At 34.8% G+C, this 17,162-nt stretch overlaps 1 protein-coding gene across 25 annotated transcripts in view; it reads right to left on the reverse strand.

Annotated features, from left to right (window-relative positions):
- Adgrl3 (adhesion G protein-coupled receptor L3) overlaps positions 1-17,162 on the reverse strand; it is a 735,816-nt gene that overhangs the window by 288,699 nt on the left and 429,955 nt on the right. For 19 of the 25 annotated variants that reach the window (XR_011369974.1, XM_070012589.1, XM_070012578.1 and 16 more), the window contains 2 exons: positions 5,333-5,347; positions 2,270-3,070 (listed from right to left, as the gene is read on the reverse strand). Coding sequence is in view for 24 of the 25 variants with exons in the window: in XM_070012589.1 (XP_069868690.1) it covers positions 2,270-3,070; positions 5,333-5,347 (816 nt within the window). In the remaining variant the exon portion in view is untranslated. The remainder of the gene's footprint in view (positions 1-2,269; positions 3,071-5,332; positions 5,348-17,162) is intronic. The other 6 variants (XM_070012580.1, XM_070012569.1, XM_070012577.1 and 3 more) reach the window with 1 other exon arrangement.

Genomic DNA, 17,162 nt, shown 5'->3' on the forward strand with positions numbered 1-17,162 from the left:
ACTTTCCTTCAAATCTCACAAAGATTCAAAGACATTAATTGTTAGGGACTTTAACACACCGCTATCCCTGCTGGATGGATCAATTCAGCAAAAACTCAACAGAGAAACTTCAGACCTAAACAACTGCATAGATCAACTTGACTTAACATACATCTACTTGTTTTCACCCAGCAGCATCAGAATACATGTTCTTCTTGGCAGTACATGGAACATTCTCCAAAATGGACCTCATTTTAGGTCACAAAGCAAATTTGTCCGAATTCAGAAATATTTCAATTATGCCCTGCATTATCTCAGACCACAAGGGAATAAAATTAGAACTCAACACCAAAAACCACCAAAGAAAATATAAATTCTTATTTATAAATGTCATAGATTTGGGTGAACTGTCTTCCCAGATTACTTGTTCAGCTTCTTCAATAAAGTGCACTGGATAAACAACCTGACTTGGACAGTGGTGAGCCAGATAATGCCATTGTGTGAGATAATCAGAAGTTGATTTTGCTGCTGTTGAGTACTTAGGATTTCCTTTCCACAATAGTCCTATTCAAAATAATAATAGTGTTCCTATAATTTTGAAGTAATAGTAGCATTACTATTATTTTGAATTGGAAAGATGTTTCTGAAGAATTCAAGAAAATGTCTTTTTCATTCTCTTTAAAAGGTGAAAATCTATTCATTCACAGAGATCAGTTGATATATATATATATATATATATATACAAATGTATGTGTGTATGTATATAAATATATATATACATTTATATATATATATTCTCCCTCTCTATATATGTATTCCTACTATTGTCTCAGGAGAAAAAATGATAGTGAGATAAACATAAAATAATTGAAACAATATTCTGTGGCTCCCAACTGGACTTGAGGGAAAAACTATTGTGAGCCTTCATCTGAAAAATCAGGGCTGGGAAGGTGGCTCAGTGATAGAGCGCTTGCCTTGTATGCCTGAGGCCCTGGGTTCGATCCTCAGCACCACATAAGCAGAAAGAAAAAAGCCGGAAGTGGAGCTGTGGCTCAAGTGGTAGAGCGCTAGCCTTGAGCTGAAGAGCTGAGGGACAGCGCCCAGGCCCAGAGTTCAGGCCCCATGACCGGACCCCCCCCCCAAAAAAAGAAAGAAAAATCAGCTAGACCACAAAGGACTGAGGGCATGGCTTCAATGATATAGCACTTGCCTACCTAGTGCAAGCCTTAAGATCAAAATCCAGTACTGTTCCCTCAAAAGACAAAACATAACCCCTCCAGAGCACATAGCAAACTTCAAGTTTTGCATAAATAAGAAAATATATGTATAATTGACTGAAGCACAATACAGCATGCTAGTAAGTCTTGGCTAAACATATATTAAGCAAGAAGTCATAAGGTTAAATTCTCAATGACCAAAAAAGATTCTTTGGATTGTTACATTATTTCCATGATTCAAACTCCTATCTAGCTTTTCTACTATACTTTGTCTTGGTGAATATCAGTATGTCTTGTTAAAGAAAATTAACTTTTAAATTTAATAATCCTGCTCAGTTGTGTAAATAAAAGTGATGAAGACTATTAAAAGGATGTCTGATTGTCTTTCAACAACATTGATAAGAAATAGGTTCTTGGTAAGAAACCATTGTAAATAACTGAAAGATTATGAGGATTATGTCAAATTTATGAAGATTATATCAAAGATTATGAAGATATGCAAGTGTATTCAATACTGCTGTTTACACAGTCATTTCTTTTTTTAAATGTAAATTTCTGTACTTATGGACTATAAACATTTTTCTCTGTACCGCATAGGTTCACTCAGGCATATGTACATTCTGACTTGCAATATTCCCCATGACGTAATCATTCATGCTGCTCTCTGTAAGGGGAATACATAGTGGTATGTCTCCTGAAGCATTGGATATTTCAAGCTTACCCTTTCACATATTCCCAATGAAGAATACTTGTGACAGCATTTCACAATTCATCTGAAAGGGTGACACATAGCAAAGGCTGAGTATTTCAATGTACAAAGACAAATACCCTTCAAAGGAGAAGGACTACTTTGAAGACAAGTTGTGCAATGGACAATGTAGTCACTCTCTTACAGTTATACATTATGAGAGTCCAAACTTATTATCACCAATCTTTCTCAGACAGCAAGACAGTGCATAATTTTAGCTACACTGGTCAGAAGATAATAAGGGAAGCTTCAGCAAAATACACAATATCAATATTATTAAGAGAAAACTATCTCACCATAGAATGTCATCAGAACTCAAACCTACCTGATCTGCTATCCAGAGGTCCAAAATCCAAGGAATATTTCACGACGTGGTAGTTATTCCATACATATAGTAAGTTGTCCCTGGGGTTGTAATCCACAGCTGCTATATACTGGTATGAGTTGGGAAAGGGTACATCAACCAGACTGTCCTTGCTTTGGTCCGTGTTGTAAATGTAGTCAATCTTGTTCCCAGTGGCTTCATTGTCATCATCCTCATACACAGACTTGACCACATACAGAATCCCACAGATCATAAACGCGTTGGAAGCTGACCTTTTATCGTATGCAGTATCCCACGTCCCTTCAATCCGTAGTGTGTAAGGGTTCAGTTGACTAATGACAATTTTGCCATTGTTTTGTTCTGTTGCATAGATAACCCAGAGGCCATTTTCATCCACTGCCAAGTCAATGTCTGATTTCCCTCCCCATCGGTAAGGTGAGGTGTCATGGTAGTTGGCGTTAGCGATGATAGCTTCTCCACTCTTTATCCTAGTCCGCAAATCAAACTTGACTATGTTCCTGGTGCGTTCTTTATTGAAGAATAGAGCTCCATCATATACTACAAAGCCAGTGCCATCCACCCGATGAGGAAGCTTGTAGGTAGTGGTGGGTCTTCCAGCAATGAAGTCATCTTTGGATGAATACTCAGTTAGGGTGTCAGTTCTGTATGGGGTCCAGGGCATATAGTAAATCTTATCAGAAGCCTGCAGAGGGTCTTTACACCAAGCCCCAGATTGGTGATCAGATTCAAATAGATGTTCGCTCTGGTACACGCCTTTTAGTAGTCCAGGACAAAGAAAAACTGTTGAAAGCAGAAAAAAGTTTAAATAGTAAATATATGCATTTAATATTGTCTCTCATGTTCTTATTCACATCAGCCAACACAAATCTAACAAGAGATGCCCACCACCACTGATTTGGCTGGAGTTTTGATTCAACTAAAGTATACTCCCTCATTAATTTTGGAATTCTTTCCAAATCACTTTATTTGCTGAAAAAAAATTTAGCGATTTTATGAGTAGCCATGTCACCTCTGTAAACAAATGTTATGATTTTTTTTATATGCACGGCTGTGGTAATGTATGTCTTCCTTGTATAGACATATAAAACTAAAAAAAAATCATAGTGTTTTTATTAGTTCACTGAAGAACATGTCTTATTTTGAATTGAAAATACTTCCACTCTGATGAAATTAGCTGTGCAGTAGTTATTATTAAGAAACCCAGATGATAATTACACATTATTTTATTTTAAATAAAGGAGGAAAAAGTTCCATAATACAAGCCACTGAATCTTCTAGCAAAAAAAGATTCTTGAAGCTCCTACAACACACACAGAGCATGCAACCCACACAATTAAAAATGAGTGATGGATGGAGACTGGAAGGAAAAAAAGAGAAAGGAAGAGAAAGAAAGGAAAGAAGGAAGAAGAAAAGAAGAAAAAGCAAAAGGTTACAGAAAAGAACCCAAGATCTAGATTTTAATCAGTTAAAAATGTCCTGTTAAATACAGTAGTATTGGAACTTAAAAACATGTACCTTTTACTGTTACATGAGAAAAACATTTAAAAAACAAGATTACTTGCTATATTTTGCTGCTCATACTTCAGAATGAAAACGGGCCATATTAGATTGCCTTTTAGTATGGTTCAGTAGCATATTGAGAGTGGTAGTCAGAAATTCTGGCAGATTTATCTGTAATGAAGGGGCTATCAAGCAATGTTTCCCAAAGGGTGGTCCTTGAAGCACCTGTTTCAAGTAGTGTACTACACTTTGCACAGAAGGATGAAAGGGATCCTTAGTCATATTTGCTTAAGTGGTATCATATTAAATATAATTGCAATAGAGATCCTAATAGTAGATTGGTAGATCTCCAAGGCAGAAGTAGGGAGAGTGAGCAAATTTTACAAATGAATTTGATCCCTGGAGCTTTTGGATAGAGCTGCTTTGGATTACAGTGTTCTGCAGAACCTGCCATGGGAAACACTGCTCTCATATACTTGCAAAGCAAACACACTGAAAGTTAACCATGCAGTTCACTGTTAGGTTCACAGTGATTAGAAGTAGCCTGGGAAGAAAAATGAGGAATCTATAAGAAATTTGGATATCAACCTGTTTTTTATGTTGTTGTTGTTTGTTTTAGTGAACAAAGGGTTATTATTTTGGTATTAATGGTTAGTATTTTGGTATTTAGTAACCAATACAATAACAAATCCACAGGAAAACACACTAAAAGGAAACTAGGCTATGTATTAGAAATTATTGAAAAGAGAAAGACATTAATAAAATATACAAAGATTTAATTTTGAAGAAATGGAAAGGTTTTTTTTTTTGGAGAAAAAAAGCTAGCTTCCAAAATCATTCATAGTAAGGACAGAGTGCCACTGTTAATTTATAATCATAATAAATGATAATTATAAGAATTTCTATATTTACTAAAGGAAATTAGGATTTTTTTCAGTAAACTATTTCCTTTTTCCCTAGTAGTGAAAACAGGGACCAGAAGAGATCACAGCAGAGCCAGGAAAATAATCTGGTAAAGAAATGGAAACTGGGACTGGGAAGGTAGCTCAGTGGTAGAGTGCTTGCCTAGCATGCATGAGGTTCTGGGTGGATTCCTCAGTACCACATAAACAGAAAAAGCAGGAAGTGGTGCTGTGACTTAAGTGGTAGAGTGCTAACCTTGAGCTGAAGAGCTGAGGGACAGCGCCCAGGCCCAGAGTTTAGGCCTCATGACCGGCAAAATAAAAGTTAAAAAATTAAAAAATGGAAACAAGTCTAGCAATCATATTTCACACTTACTGGATTTTGAATTACTTATTTAAAAATAAAGAATTGAAAAATATATTGTTAATGATTCTACAATATTCATATGTGTTAGGATAAAAGGATTAACCCAGCACTAGTCAGTAAAACATATTAAAATGAAGTTGAGCAGCAGAAGTAGTCAATAAATTTCCATAAAATAGATAAGAATTAATAACAAAATTATTTTAACTAAATGTTAAAACTGTTAAATAACTTAGCCTATAAATAGTATATAATTTATGAAAGGTATTTAATTACCTTTTTGTTCCACTTCTATTGGAGAGAGAGAAGTAAAGAGAGAAAGGAGAAAAGAGAATAGATTAATGGTACGATATTGGCCAAGCACTTTTTATTCACCTCTTCCAAACTGAAAATAATTTACTTCACTCATACTTGCTTCATTGAACATTATGGTTTCTTTTTTAAAATATTTAAATAAGATAAATTTTTCACAATAATTATAAGCTTTCAAGCACAGTCAAATTTTGGCAAAAATAGTCAGATCTAATAAAAGTAAGATAAACACACTGTTTTAAATTACAGGAAATGTAATAGTCAATCACCAGTACCTGCATTTCAATGATGAGATCAGCAAATAAATACACAGAAAATTTTCAAATAATTGGGTTAGTTTTACTTATACATATTATAGTTTATACCATTATTCAACTCAATAATTTTGGTTTTTATGCAGCTCAAAGAACAGATTTCTTCTTAAAAAAATCACCAACAGCAAAGCAAACAAACAAACAAAAAGTTCACAACTCATTTCCCAGTACTTAGCTTTTATGTTTCTTGTCAGTCTTAGGAGATATGTATAAGTTAGCCATCAGTAGGGAAGGACCAAATTTCAAATAAATGTGCTAAAAGCCTTTATTAAAGTAACTTTATTTCTGCTTATCAATATGCAATATCATGATGAAAAAACCACTGACTTTTTGGAAAAGATATTTAATTAGAGGCTTGACATAAATAATGAACCTTGACTTTGGTCTCTTTTACATTCTTAACTGTGTCAACACACACTTGAGAAAGTAAGAGATTCCTAAACATGCTGCTTAAGTATATCATACTAAGTATACTCAAATCCCATTATTACTTTTAAGATATTTGTCAAATATCATCAAAAATAATTCTGACAAAATATAACATGTATATGAAATTCATTGTCACCTTTGCTGTATAAACTTGTTTCAGACACACTTATTTGCCTACATCCTAATGAGAGGAAATGGATAAACCAAAGCAAAGAGGTCAGGGAAGCATGGGATCATAGCTAAAACCGCAAGATTTATATTTGAAAAACCAGTTTACAGATGATGTGAAACTAAGGCAATTTCAGTAGAAAAGACTGGATGATGTACAATGTACAGAAAGTAAATTTAAAACTCCAGGAGAGTTTTCAGAACAAGAGAGAAGTACTGTTTTTAATAATTATATTTGGGTGAAATTTTTGTACTTTTACCTAAATGCATATGTAGTCAATTCTTATCAAAACCGTATTTATTTCTATCTATTGAAATTCTTTAAACTTCAGAATCACACATTAGAAATAAAAAAAGATGACTCCCCCAAATATGCTTAGTAACTTCGATTTCACTAATTCATGAACCTTCATTTTTAATAGCATTTCATGTGTGTGTGTGTGTGTGTGTGTGTGTGTGTGCTGGTACTGAAGCATGAATCCAGGGCCTTGCTCTCTCACTCAAACCATGCCTCTAGTCTGTCATTTTGCTGGTTAATAACAGATGGAGTCATGCAGACTTTTCTGTCCATTTGGCTTCAAACCAGGATCCTCTAATATCCTGCTTAGCTAGGATGTCAGGTGAGTGCCATGAGCTCCTGGCTTTAGACCTCATTTTAAGACTCTACAATATGGTCCTAATTTGCTATCATGTCCCATTACCCTTTATTGACTTCAGAATATACTGGACTGGTATCATTCACAACAGATCAGTCAAAGCTTTATCTGGAAGAAAAACAGAGGATACGGGGTAGCGAAACTCATGCAAACACTGTAAGGTGAATAGATCTAATAGCTTCCGCTGTGATGGTTCTAGGTCCTATGCTTGGAATAATGTTCTAACAGACCTAAAATATAGGCATTCACAACAAAAATAAATAAATAAATAATAGATAAAGAAAGAAAGAAAGAAATCCAGTGTAGGTTTCCAGATTCAAACCTGGTAAGCCCAGAGCTGTGTGAGGAGCCTGAGGAATGAAGCATCCCAGAGTCAAGCAAGCAAGTTAATTTGATAACACAATCCGGAGATGGTCCATTCCTGATGAAGAATGGTCCAATAGCCGATTATTTTAGTAGCAACATATGCTGTTTTATTCTGCAAAGGCTGTATCTGGTGGCATATTTCATATCTTGGGAAGAATACAAACCTGTATTCAGACTGAGAAGCAAAATAAGGATAGCCATAACCTGAGATATTAAGTAGTATTCTCAAAAGTTTGGATGTGCCACTATTACAATGAAGGTTGAAGGTAAGAATACAAAAGCATAATTAAGTTGACCTTTTCTCAATTACTATCCCATAAAGATTTTTCAACAGATTTGTTTCCTGGAATTAGTTCTATTTGTCCTTTGGAGAATTACATATGGAAGTGTTTCTAAAACATGTAATGTCTACACTGTGAACATTAACCATCTCCTCGCATGCAATTCTTCATGGCAAATATTTTAACAACTTTTTAAGTGTTGATTTTTCAAAACCTACATGATGTAGAAGATAGAATGTCTAAGAAAAAGAGGGGACTATGAATCTATTATAGTCTGTAAATATTATCTTATACTTATATGGAATTTTAATTTTTCAAAATCATTCATCTCTATTATCTCAACTGTCATTTGGCAAAATTTTACTTTTAATTTCTAGTCTTGGTCTGATTTCCAGGAAATTGGTATAAACTGTAGTGCAAGCAAATCTTGCCTCTGTTGCTTGCTAGTTATTCAAAATTAAGATTTATTAGGCAGGTCTGCTTTGGAGAAAATTATGATAGTCTTGCCCATGTCATGACTGGCTGTAGCTCATTTATCATTTATTTGCTATTTTCAAGACTGAAGTAAAACAGACCTATAATTTAAGTTGAAATAAGCACACACAAATCATATTCCCATAGCAAAACTGGCAAGATAAAATAATTTGTTGTTGAAACATTTAGACTTGGCTAGTCATTGCCTCTTTTCTAATTCTAATGCTAAAAGCTTCCCATCTTTGAAATAGAAAATTAAAAGGATAGAACCATCAGTTGGACTAAATGTATACAGCTCAAGTAGTAGAAAGCCTGCCTATCAAGCACAATGCCTTGAGTTCAAACCTGAGGACCATTAAAAAGAAGGATGAGGAGGAAGAGGAAGTGGAGGAAAAGGAAAACCCACATAGTTTAAGCATGTTCTAACAAAGATTAAAAAACTGTTGGAACTGAATTTGGATGAACTGTATAAAATCAGATATTCAATTTCTTTTCTACCAGATGTCTTTCACTACTTAATGAATGGAAAGGAAAGGAAATTTTATGAGAAATTAGTGTCTCTAACTCATTAAATATAAAACTGGAGAAAAACAAAGGAAAAATATGGATGATCTTGTAAGTTTCACTGAGAAGAAAAAGTTGTTGCTATAAAACCGACTGCAAGATTTCGAAACACAGGGTTGAAATGCTGCCATCTCTCCTTCGTATAGTGAGATCATAAATAAATGAGTTGTACAATGACAGCTATGCCAAGGTCTTTCTCAGATCTCCTGTCTTTTAGCTGGTCCAATATCCTGAATTCTGACATTATAGCTGTCATTGCTCATTTCCAAACCTCTTTGCAACTAGTTTTTTTGCCTTTTCCCTCTTCACTTTTAATCTTCAAAGTATTTTTATTGTCCACTCAGCCTCCATAAATATGTTTATATATTCCCTTAATGTGATTTTATTGTCGTCCTTTGTCAAACTTAATATCATAAGCTATATCCCGTGGTTAGAGTAAATGACAATTTCAAACAAAGGGTAATTTTGTTCTGTATCAAGAAAGAAACTGGCAAAAAGAAAACAGCAAATTTTCCTTTCAATCTTCTACAGTTCATAAAGTAGACATAACATACAGCTTGTTGTTGTTCAGAAAAACAACATGTTATCTGTTCCAACCATTTTTGTGCCATATGAAATACTTTTGAATTGCATTTTGTTGGTGGTGGTGGTGGTCGTCGTGGGGCTTGAACTCTGGGCTTGAGCGCTGTCCCTCAGCTCCTCAGCTCAAGGCGAGCACTCTACTGCTTGAGCCATAGTGCCACTTCCAGTTTTCTAGTGGTTTATTGGAGATAAGAGTCTCACGGAGTTTTTTGCCCTGGCTGGTTTTGAACCATGATCCTCAAATCTCAGCTAGGATTAAAGGTGTGAGCCAATGGCATCCGGCCTGAATTGCATTCATTAATTAGAAAAGGTATCAAATCACATATCATATGTTGTCAAATCTTCCTGAATTGCACTGTAAATTTACAAAGAGTTTGATGCATGCCAAAAATTGCTAGTGCCATAACTGAAATGTATAAAATTATATAGATTTCTAATATTGTTTGAAATTTCTTTTCTTTTAAATTCTGTCATAGACCACATTTTTCTATCTACTGTGTAGATTTTCCAAATGAGTCCAATGTCATAATCCAACAATGCTTCCATATTTCTGCCATAGGTGAATTAAAAGACACGTATGGGAATATAAGATGGTTGCCAAAATAGCAAGTAATTTAGATGCAGGCATGTTTTTAACTGAAATGTAGTGGTGTCTTAAATAAACTTATTGTATTGGTAATATTTGGATTAAAATATTAAAATACATTTGTGTAATCTTACCCCAGAAACTCAGCAGTTAGGGAGGTGGCACAAAGGTAAATGAAATTATATAGAAATAATTAGTCTGGAATAGAATTTGTTGGACTAACATCTATGTCTATATAACCAGATATGTCTATCTATGTCTATATAACCAAAAGCTCACAATAAGATTTTATATTTGAATAGCCTATTATAATTTTAAAAAATCATATTAATTGCCTAATTTAAATCTTTAAAAGATCAGTGTGGTAGTTACCATTCCCATGATGGAAGAGTTAACAAAAACCCAAATAGTTATAAACACCTCGCCCAGATCAACAGAGGAAAGTGGCATAGATCTGTAAATTGTCTTAAGTTGGACAATGTTTTTAGTGACATGGAAACTCAAGGAAACTTAGGTTTTTTGGGTCTGTTTGTTTTGTTTCTTGTTTTTTTTTTTTCTTTCCCTTGTTCTCCATTCCCTCTGTTACTGTGCCACGAAGAAGTGGAATCTCACTAGGGTAAGAACTGTTTCTCAGATGAAGCACACACTACTAATAACATTTAAACTTCACAGTAATCTTCCAAGAAACATTCTCATTATCCTAACTTTTCAAATGGGGAAACTGATGAACAAAAACATGTGGCTCCATTGTTAATAAATGCTAGTACAGGGTTTCAAATTAAGGCCTTTAGCTTGCTCATTGATCTTCTGTGAGATGTAAAATGACCTTATAAATCTGCAGGGCTAAACTTATAAAAGACAGTGATTAGAATTGCTATTCTTTAGCAAAAACAATCCTTAGAAGGAAGAACAGTGCTGGAAGAATATCAATTCCAAGCTTCAAACTCTATTACAAAATCCGTAGTAATAAAAAGAGCTTGGTATTGACACCAGAACAGGCCTGAGCATCAAAGGAATGGAATATCCAGAAATGAACCCATAGATCTAAGACCACCTCATATTTGAAAAGGGAGCCAAAAACACAGGAATGAGGGAGGATAGCCTCTTCAACAAATGGTGCTGGCAAAATTGGCTATAGATAAGTTAAATTTGTAGATATCACCTTGCACCAGAATCATTTCCAAATGGATCAAAGACCTCACTGTAAGACCAGATAGTCTGAAAATATTACAGGAAGAAATAGGGGAAATACTAGGGTTCCTTGGCACAGGTCAAAACTCTGTAAGTAAAGATCTAGAAACACAACAAATCAAAGAAGGGCTGGATAAGTGGGATTGTGTCAAGCTGAAGAGTTTCTGCATGGCAAAGGACACAGATAGCAAGATAAATAGAAACCCCACAGAATGGGAGAAGATCTTTATTAGCTATGCATCAGACAAGGACCTCATATATAAAATATACTTAGAACTCAAAAAATTACATCTTCCAGCAATAAATCCTCAAAGAAGCAACAATCCAATTAATAAATGAGCTAAAGACTTAGAGAGACTTCTCTGAAGAAGAAATAAGAATGACTAATAGACACATGAAGAAATGTTCAATATATTTGTCCATAAAAGAAATGCAAATCAAGACAACATTGAGATTCCACCTCATCCCAGTTAGAGTGGCCATTATCAAGAAATTAATTATAACATGCTGGCAGGGATGTAAACTTGTTCATTCACTCTAGAAAGCAGTATGGAGGTTCCTCAAAAAATTAAATATAGAGCATCTCTATGACCCATCAATCCCACTTCTGGGCATCTATACAAAGGACTACAAACCAGGCTACACTTAAGCAATCAACATGACTATGTTCATTGCAGCACTGTTTACCATAGCTAAGATATGAAATCAACTCAGATGCCCCTCAATGGATGAATGAAGAAAATGTGGCATGTACACACAATGAAATCCTATGCTTCCATCAGAATGGCATTGCCCCATTTGTAAAGAGATGAAAAGACTGGAAAAATTATACTAACTGAAATAAGCCAGACATAAGGAAGCAGGCTGCATGTTTTCCCTCATTTATAGTAATTATATTGTGCCTATAAATCTACAAACAAACCCAGTGGATAGTAAAAAGCAAATAATTACTGTTGGACATGAATAGTTAAACATCCACACAGTGAGACCAAAGTAGGATATTCTTAGAAGAGGATTACAAGAACTCAAAAAGTATGTGCATATGACCCTATAAAATGTTCCTGATCAAAATGAACTCCAAGAAATGGAAACAAGAGTTTTTTTTTTTAATTGCAGGTTTGTGGTTCTTTGTTTTCTTTCCTTTTGTCTTTGGTATATTCCCTTTGGTCACTCTTTGTATTATATATAAGTCTGATTTGGGAGAAGAGAAATCACAGAAAAGGTGGGACAAAAGTTGAACCAATTCAGCAAGGATATTCACTAGACACTATGTTGGAAGTGAACTATACAAATTGGGGTGAAGGAAATCAGGAGGGCAAAAACTGAGAGACAATGAGGGAGTACCTGACACTATTCAAAAGGACATGTATTTATTATCTGTAACTAATCCCTCTGTGCATCACCTTTAAATACATTTTTAATTGCTATTTTTCTAAGCAATGTATATTGGAACGATGATGTTTTCAAGGAAAAGGAAAGGATGATGTACTTTTCGCTATTATACAGCATCTATCAAAAGATAGAAAATGACTCCTCATTTTTGGCCAAATAAAACAAAATTCTCTTATCATTGGAAACAAACCACTGTTCAACACCTCACCTCATGTCCTACTAATTCTTGTTATTTTGAAATAGATAATTCTCTCTTCTATTTCACATCTACCAAGAAAATATAAAAGCTCTGCAGTAAAATAAATGAGATCTGTGAGATTCATTAAAATTTTTGGTGCATTGCATATCAGAAATTCTGACAGACATCTGTCTCTTTCAGTAAATAAAGTGCTAATCCTTTATTTAATGAGAGACAGCAGTAATCTCTTCTGCTCAGCTTCTAAATTATGTTTTTCAAATAATACCCATGCATCAGTGCATAAAAATGCCGTTCAAGCACCTTGTATGACAATGGCTTTATATAATATGCTTCCAAAATTAACACCTCCTAATGAATTTCATCTTGGAGTGTGCAGATTGAAAATGTCAATAATTCATAAAATGCTTTCCTAGTCCACATTCTAATTTATGTGCCTAAACACAATATCTATAGATGCTGTGGGAAGCGAGATGAACCTTTTATTTTGTATTGTCATTTCACCCTCTTGAAAGGCTTTTAAACTGTTAATTTAGCCCTTTAAAAGAAAATGGTGCTCTTAGCACACTTTTTAGAGTAATAGCCCTGATATAAACAATAATTTTGCAAAGTTATTATAAATTACACTTAAAATCAATAGTACATTTGGTTCATGAAGGATGCACCCTGTTATGAGAATCAGTCCCCACTACATAATAGCCACATGGCATTTTTAAAATTGCTAAACAAAATATAAAAAAGCAGAGTCACCTAAGAGTATATGATTATATGGCTAAAGATATATAAGATATAATTAATTCCTCTTTTGAGTCTCATTACATGAAAGGGACTGAGAGTTATGAACAGAAGAAATAATAATACCTAACAATGTTAACAGTCTGTGATGTAATATGGATCAGTGCTATCCATAAGTGTTGACCTTGGTCTAGGCCTTCAACTTTCTAAGCTCTTATTAACATTTATTTGATGGAAATGATGATTATCACATGACAAAAATGTGTGAAGAAATAAATCATGCAATTCATATGAAATTTTTTTTTACATGATTGTAAGTGGTAGATAGGACTCCTATAACAATTGCTAAACATGCAGCATGGGAGTAGACATGATGTGAATCACACCTCTCAGAAACTTGTGAATCTCGTGGTAGGAACATATTTTAGATGAAATGATCTCTGCCTCAGGGAAACTTGCAGACTAACAACTGGTGAATTTCAGTTTGCTTATTTTACTCCAAACAAGCTATTTGTAAGCACACGAAGAGACAAGAACTGCAGAGAGAGGGACATTTGTGAAGAGAAGCTTGACAAGGTGTAAAAGTTTGACTGAAAATAGATTTCCCATGGAAAATGTCAATTCCTTGCTTGGAGGACATATATCTGACCAGCACTTACCATGAAGCTTTATTCTTTCTGCTTCATGCATAAACCAACTGTGATATCAAAATAAGCCTAGATTTAATACCAAAAACTTAATAAGTACTTTCAAATGAATATTCATTTCTAGAGTTTGGGGGTTCTAATTACATTAGATAGCATTTAGTCTTAGTTGATATTTAACAAATGAGAAAACTAATGCCAATAAATTTAGGTATTACCCTCAATCCACTGTTTCCTTATTAATCCTCAATAGTATAAAAATTATAATAAAGTAACATAATCAATTTTATTCATGTAGGAATTTTTTAATGATAAGGATCAAATCTGAGGTATTTATGTTGACAGAAATGGCAATCTTAAATTGAAGCTGTCATGAAATTGCTTTTTACTTCTGATATGGAAACTGCAATAAGTATCTTTCTGTCTTTACCAGGACTTTCAACATCGTGTGAATTTATCTTGTCACTGAAAGTTTCTATCATTATTATCTAATAGAATGAGCCTGGAAAACAATTAAACAAAAAAAATAATAACACCAGCCACTCAGTAAAGAACAAATGCAACAACAAAACCCAACATTCTAAGGAATAACCTTGAGCACAGAGGCACTAACAACAGTCTAGTTTTTCAAGGAATTCATCCAAATGGCCCAGCCAAGCTGGGATTAGATTCATTTGCCAAAGAATAGAAAATAACTTGTATTTACTTATCAATGTTTAATGAAAACCAGATTAATAATACAAATATGATTTTTAGACCAAAAAAATAAACAAAGTAAACTTCAGAAGTTTCTGTGTAGAAAATCCCTCAACATGCAGGCAAGTTTAAGGCTCTTCCTCACTCATTATTTTTAGTGTGTAATAAAATTGGAAAGCTTCTCCTAAGGTATTACTCCTGTTGTCACTGTATTTGATTCCAATGCCCTGCATCTTGTATATACATTTGTCTAATTTGGGCAGGGGAAGGGAAATAACAAAATGCTGAAACAAGGATACAGGCTGACCCATTGTAACAATGAGACATGCAAGACATTGTTGAAAAAGAACTTTACAACTTGGGGGTAGGGTGGGGAGGGAAGGGATGATAAGGGAAAAACAAAGGAGGGGTAACAATGCTGGATAGGAAATGTACTCATTATCTTACTCATGTAACTGTAATCCTTCTGTACAGTATCTTTACAATAAAAAGTTGGGAAGCTAATTCATGTAATAAATTCCAAGTCTAAACATTCACTGATGTAATTTTTCCAAAATCTGTGGTTTTATTTTGTTGTTGTTTGTCATGGGGCCTGGACACTGTCCCTGAGATTTTTTTGATCAAGGCTAGCACTCTACACTTGGAGCCACAAGGCCATTTCTGGTTTCCTGATAGGTAATTGGAGATAAGAGTCTCATGGACTTGACTTCCTGTGCTGGCCTTGAACCATGATCCTCAGACCACAACTTCCTGTGTAGCTAGGATTACAGGTGTGAGCCACTGGCTCCCAGCTTCCAAAATGTTTCTCAGATAATTTTCTAACTTTATTTTGCATTAATTCCATAGGTGACCCATCCTCTTCACAATGGTACTCATTTTTATTTTAGGTAGTCTACATGAATTCACTTCTTATCTTTGCTCATACTGCTGTTGAACTCACTGTCCTGGGCAATTCATCTCTTACCTCCCTGTGAAACCATACTGAATCTTTAGGAATTCTTTTTAATTATCAAAGTTCATATTGAAGACGTGCTTTTCAACAATAACATAGAGTAGGGATTGGTAAAGATTTTCTGTAGGCATCCAGATAAGAATCAATTAGAGTATTGTGGGGTACACCCAGGTACTGATACATAATCTATCTTTTTCATTTCTTTTTTTGGGGTGCCAGTCTTGGGGATTGAACTCAGGGTCTAGGCACTGTCCCTGAGCTCTGGTGATCAAGGTTAGCATGCTATCATTTGATCCACAGATCTATGTACATCTGTATCTTTGGTGGTTAATTGGAGATAAGAGACTCATGGACCTTCCTGCTTAGGGTGCCTTTGGACCATGACCTTTAGATCTCAGCCTCCCGAATAGTTAGGGATACAGGTATTAGCCACCAGCAAGCACCTGGCTGTCTTCTTATTTTCACAACTGTTAAAACTCTTAACTACTATTCCTGGATATAATTTCATGGCTATATACAAATGAATTTCACTTTGTATAGTCTCCTTTACAGTTCCAAGTATTTGGTATTTGTTACTGTCTGTCCTTCTGAAAGCAATCAGATGTCATTGGAGGCAGAAAATTTTGCACTGTTTACAAACAATATGCCTTCTTCTAACCAGATGTTCATTAACTGTTGCACTAACATGCTTTCAAAATTATGGACAATGGTTGCAAGAATAAGTTTTAGGAAGTGGAGGTATGGCTCAAATGATAGAGTGTCAGTCATGAGAGGAGAATGAGCTGGATATGATTTTATCAATGATATGATCAAGGGAGAGAGGGGAAATCTTACCATGGTAAGAAGTCTTTTGTTTTTGTTAAGGAGGTACATGAAATCCTGCTACAGGCCACTTCTTATCTCTTTATATTAAGATCTATTACTTATATAACTGGCAACAGTAGAAAATATTCTAGAGTCTGTTGCCAAGAAGTCAAAGTATTATATCTCTGAGAATTTCTCCTTGAGGCTATGTGACTCAATCACTTATGCTATTCTATTTGTTCATGCTTTATCTGTATTATCTTAGTTCATCTTCCCAACAGGTCTATTGAAACTGTGTTCACCACAATATAGATGAAGGGAAAGTGGTTATGAAAATCAGTGAACTGATATTTGAAGTGCAGAATATGCACTCATAAGTCTATGCAATTTTACTTGGCAAAATAAGAGGGTGATGGCTGGGCCTAATGGCTCATTCCTGTATTACCATCTATTTTAGAGACAAAGATTGAGAGAATTACTGTTTAAGGACAGCCTAGCCAAAAAGTTTTCAAGACCTCATCTCAACAACAACAACAACAAAATAATCTGAATAGTATATGTAACAAGGAAGACTGTAGTCCAGTCTGTCTCCAGCAGGTACACAAGACCTTACAAAAATAACTAAGCAAAAAGTACTAGAGATGTGGCTTAATTTATGAGTACCTGTCTAGTAAACATACTGCCCTGATTTCAACCACAGTTCTGCCAAGAAGAAAGGAAGGAAGCAAGGAAAGAAGGAAGGAGGGGAAAAAAGGGAAGAAGGA

This window comes from Dipodomys merriami, unplaced genomic scaffold, assembly GCF_024711535.1.
Source record: "Dipodomys merriami isolate MVZ:Mamm:240054 unplaced genomic scaffold, mDipMer1.0.p SCAF_9, whole genome shotgun sequence".
In the NCBI taxonomy this organism is placed as follows: Eukaryota; Metazoa; Chordata; class Mammalia; order Rodentia; family Heteromyidae; genus Dipodomys; species Dipodomys merriami.